A 5,175-nucleotide genomic window follows, 5' to 3' on the forward strand; every position below is an offset into this window, starting at 1 on the left:
ATTGAAGTCGCGGACAGTTAATCTTTCAGTCAATGTAAAACGCTGATTTAAAATGTAAAATAAATAACTAATATATATATATATATATATATATATATATGCAGTTTCTTGTTGTTTTTTTTATTATTATTATTAGTAGGCCTATATATATAATTAGTTGTATAGTGGTGGCTATTGTTTTGTTGTATTACGTCATCAACATTTGAAATATTTTGCATAACAGAAAAGCCTATTGGTGGATTGTGATTTATTTTATTTTATTTTTTAAACTATTTGACATCCACAAATTATGTATTTTCACTTTGAGCGAGGACACAACACGGATACTGATAATTATTTAAAGAATAGCCTACCAATACATTTATTGTATCTTGTTCTGGAAATGTATTAATTAATTTATTCATTCATATAGGCTACCTTAATTTACTTCTTACCTTACATTTTCTTTACATCAACTTCGAATTAATCGAAATAAGTCCTTGTTCAAACAGAAATGATGAGCGTTTATATAAAGACGCGGTATGCGTCTATTCAATATAAATTGGGTTTAATTTAGTTTAATTTAGTCTTCCATATATCAAAATTCAGATTGTTATTTAAACTTTGTTTAACATCATTGAATAATGACGTGTTTGATCTCAATTAATCTTTAACCACTTTGCATTTCATCTCAGCGAACGGGACATGTCAGGTGCATACTTGGACCACACGGATAATCAGATTTTGACCATGTTGAATGTGAAATTACGCTGCTATTGACATCCGAAATTTCTCATATTGACTTTTGTTAATCAGTTAAAACAAATGCAGAATCGTTCAATAAGCAAAATTCAAAATTCTTGTTTTAAATGTACTCTGTTGAAATGTAGAGAACATTTAGCCTATAAAAATGAACAAGGAAGACAGATAGATAGATGGATGGACGGACGGACGGACGGACGGACGGACGGACGGACGGACGGACGGACGGAAAGACAGACAGACAGACAGACAGACAGACAGACAGACAGACAGACAGATAGATAGATAGATAGATAGATAGATAGATAGATAGATAGATAGATAGATAGATAGATAGATAGATAGATAGATAGATAGATAGGGCTAACATTTACTCATTAGGTTTTTGATCATTTCTTTTTTATTTATTTTTTTGAGTTGGCTGAACTACTATTAAAATTCCCGTCTCACCAATTCCCAATAGGAAATCATAGCCTCAGATGGTTCTGTAACAATATGCTTCTTTATTTATTTAATCAGGAAACAGTCTTCGTTAAGAAATTTGGTTCATTTTTCTTGTGTTACATAAGTGACTCATTGGTTCAAACATTTGATTCAGAAATTGCACTCCCACATGTTTGTTTTGATAAAGCAAATTGACTCTTGTTCCGACAACTTATTATTACACTCATTTTTCATGAAGGTCCATATTGGGTTTTTTTGTTTGTTTTTTTTTTTTTGTAAAATCAAAAATATTGTTTTATAATGTAAAATAATCCACAAACACCCGGATTCCGCAGAAAGTAAATAAATTAAGAAAGGTTTTCTTTAATGTGTTGAATGCGAAAATGTCTTTCTCCTTTTCCCTTGTTCTGTCTGTTTTTCCAATATGGGCCTTGGGGGGTTTGGGGCACCTAATTGTGGAAAAAAGCGTTCAGTTCCTCGTATGCAGGTGCCCGATCGTGGTGCACGTGAACATCATGGAACGGTGGAACGTTCTCCGAGTGCGCGCTACTGCTGCGCGCTCCCGATGGGCCATAGGCAAGACCATGAGCAGCGGAGGGACGTGAGCCGTGCAGACCGGTGTAATGCATAGAATAATGATAACTTCTTTCTGTGTCTGGTGAAACGGATTCCTGTTGCCTTAAAGAAAAGTTTCCATTTATACACACCGGAGGGCTGTGGTGGCCCTCATAATCTGGACTGTTGTATTCTGGGGACGCGCCCCCGGTGTACACAGTCTCATAAGGCGAACAGAAAGAGTGATTGCGGATGCTATGTGTATTGGGTCCGGATTGACATTGTGCGCTTGATAGACGGGAGCACTGATATGGATATGCGTGCATGGAGAACGAGGGGTTGGGCACGTGAAAGCGCGATCCCTCTTGACATTGTTCCGTTAGAAAGTTCCGTGAGTTAAGTTGGAGGCAGCCTGCCACCAGATTGGTGGTGGGTTGGGAAAGGCCTTTGCACAGTGTCTGTACATAAGAAACCACGTCCGGTCTCTTGCCGTTCCGCAGGATTTCTGACAGCGCCCAAATGTAGTTTTTCGCCAGCCTTAGTGTTTCAATTTTGGAGAGTTTTTGAGTTTTTGAATAGCACGGCACGACTTTGCGTAGATTGTCCAGGGCTGAATTGAGATCGTGCATGCGCGTGCGCTCTCTAGCGTTCGCCTTTTGGCGCCTTACTTTCGTGCGCTCTACCCTAGCCGGTGTCATCTTGCGTTTTTTTGGCCCACGTTTTTTAGGCCTGTCTCCGTCCCCCTCTTCCCCACAGTCATCTTCATCAACGTCCTCATCGTCATCCTCCTCCCCTGCAATCTCCGACTGAGCCCGGCTGCTCCCGCCTTTTCCATCGCCGTCTTCCAAGTCCTCGTCGCCTAGGCGACAGTGCTCCTGCTCTTCGTCCTTGGTTTTGGAGTCCTCACTCCCGCTGTCATCAACCCAGCCCGCGAACTTTTGCATGTTCGGAAGAAGTGAAGGTTCGTTGAATAATCTCGTCAACATGGCGGCGGCACTGAAACATAGAGAACGAGTTAATGAATATATAAAAGAATAATAAAACCGTGCATTCAAAATTGTGTACTGCACATATGTGTGGTGAGAAATATATTATCAAACGTCCTACTGTGTGCGATTTTTTTAAGTGTTTTATTTTATGAATTAACAAGCAGAAAATCTCATTTTCCCTAAAAGAATGAATGTTAGGTCCAATGAAATATCGCAACTGCCTTTGTGACAGCGCAAGGCCTTGTAAACACTGAAAACAAAATTGGCCGCGGTCAGTTTGTCAGTACATGCCAGAAATTTGAGAACGCTATTTTGCTCCCATTTCTAAGTTCTAGAAATATTAAAATCGCTTACAGCACTTTTAATGCGCTCTGCCAGAGTAGACCAAAACAGGTTGTTTTCGAATATAGTTTCATACGGTCACATATATGAAGGGCGAGGCACAGAAAAAAAAATATATAGGCTACTATATATAAATATATAATAACAAATAAAATATGTCAGAAAAATACGGTGCTACATCTGTGACAAAGACCTTCTAAAATGGTGTTGGCATGATTTGAATTCAGGGAGAGCGACAGACGTCTCCAGACGGTCTCACTCCCCAATTCCCCATCTCCGCAGTCCTGTTTGGCCCCTCGCAGCAGGTCCTCGCATGCGGGCCCTCTCTTTTGGTCTCAGGGGGCGTTTTGAGCAGCGGGTACCCCTCCACCCTATCCTTTCCCTCTTCATTTTGGCGGCATTCCAGCACATCAGAAACATAGGCTACTGAATTGAATCAAACGCTCTTTCCGAGACCTCTTTAAACCGCGAAATACATTAAACTAAAACGAAAGAACATTTGAATAACGTTAATGTCATTCTAATGTTGATACATGAACAGAACTCTCAATTACCGTTTCCTCTTTTGACGAGGGCGGGGTCCCTAAAATGTTGTCCAAGTCCAGGTTCTTACAATAACGTCTGTCTTCATCCCGTTCCCTCTATTCCATTCCCATATCATGTTTAAACCTAGTTAATAACGTCAACAACATTTTTTTTAAATGTCCTAATATGAATGAACTCATGCATATGACATCTTGTTGCAAAAGAAAAACAATTAAAAGCCAATATTATGGTTTAAAAGAAGACAATAAATTTGGCTTTGTTATGAAACGCTTTCTGATGATGAATAGGCTATATGATGCGCAATATTTTATTTAAATATTTAGCATATCCTATAACAATATTATGTAATCTATGGTGTGATATTATTGGTAATAACAACTGCTGACGTTCAAATTACTAATTGAAAAGAAAACTCACGTGTAACACTCGAAAAACGGATAAAAGTAGACCCTTAACGCCGCCCGTTCCGCTTGAACAGTTTATTTGGCATGCACAACAATGTTCCCAGTAAAGAACGCAATTTACAGATCATTCTCACGTCAAATCAAATTTTCCGAAGCATACTTAGGTAAAAATGTGTGCAAATAAGCTGAATTAGTGTAAACTGAGCAGCCGTTATTGATTAGACATTTGTTTCTGAGCGAAACGAATCGGATTTTTGGCTGACATCGATTGCTTTAATTAAAATGTAGCCTGTGATAACGTAGTTAAAGACATAAGCAAAAGGTAAACAGATGATACAAATCTATATTAGCTAGACGAATTAAAAGCTGTATTAGTCGATGAGAAATTTTCCTTTAAATAATGATGATAAATTGTCACGATTATATATTCTGTCGTGTTGGAAACTCACCTCGTTTATGGTGCTCTTCTGCTAATTGCGAGTGCGTCTACATCATCTTCCCCTTCTAGCTCCCTACAAACGCTCAGGCTGGTGGAGAGGCGCGGTTGTCTGTGTGATCCGGTACGTGTTATCCCTTCCCCGGACTGCAGATAGGCGGTGTGGCATCGCTAGCAGGCAGGGTTACCTGCTCTGATGCAAGGCCATATGGTGGGCACGTCACTGGCAGGAGCCATCACATGAGAGCGGGTGATTGACACGCGCCCGCATTCGTAGAGATTGCCTTCCCGAGGGAAGAGGAGCCCGCCATCTGTCGCTGCCGCTGCACACGCACGTCATAACAATGTAACACGCTTGCATGTTAACTTCACACAAGTGCACACAAATACATGGGGTGAAGGAATGTGTTGAACAAAAAACGAATACGTTTAAAATATATATATATATATATATATATATATATATATATATATATATATATATATATATATATATATATATATATATATATATGTATACTACTGTTTTATTGCTAATTTCAACTAAAATGTTAATAAATATGATTGTGTGTGTGTGTGTGTGTGTGTGTGTGTGTGTGTTAGTGCGTGCGCGCGCGCGCGCAATTGCGCAGACAGGTTTCTGTGGTCAAGGACTGGAAATGGAAATACTTTACGAAATGGCTCACTGTTGTACTTGTTTTCTTTAAATCGAGTAGGC

The 5,175-nt window shown here is 39.3% G+C and overlaps 1 protein-coding gene across 2 annotated transcripts; it reads right to left on the reverse strand.

Moving 5' to 3' along the window:
* Positions 1–1,229: 1,229 nt before the first annotated feature.
* LOC127633747 (neurogenic differentiation factor 2) lies at positions 1,230–4,636 on the reverse strand. Of its 2 annotated transcripts, none has more exons than XM_052113026.1 (2): positions 4,471–4,636; positions 1,230–2,736 (listed from the first exon to the last, which is right to left on the reverse strand). In XM_052113026.1, the coding sequence occupies exon 2, from the start codon at positions 2,724–2,726 to the stop codon at positions 1,635–1,637; it is 1,092 nt and encodes a 363-aa protein (XP_051968986.1). In that variant the 5' UTR covers positions 2,727–2,736; positions 4,471–4,636; the 3' UTR covers positions 1,230–1,634. The 2 variants fall into 2 exon arrangements, with proteins under 2 accessions (XP_051968986.1, XP_051968987.1); XM_052113027.1 differs by lacking the exon at positions 4,471–4,636 and adding an exon at positions 3,626–4,443.
* Between the last annotated feature and the right edge of the window lie 539 nt (positions 4,637–5,175).

The sequence above is a fragment of the Xyrauchen texanus genome, chromosome 40 (genome assembly GCF_025860055.1).
Source record: "Xyrauchen texanus isolate HMW12.3.18 chromosome 40, RBS_HiC_50CHRs, whole genome shotgun sequence".
NCBI classification, from domain to species: domain Eukaryota; kingdom Metazoa; phylum Chordata; class Actinopteri; order Cypriniformes; family Catostomidae; genus Xyrauchen; species Xyrauchen texanus.

Coding starts and splice junctions, on each gene's coding strand:
- LOC127633747 (XM_052113026.1), bottom strand. CDS start 2,726: ATGTTGACGAGATTATTCAACGAACCTTCACTTCTTCCGAACATGCAA.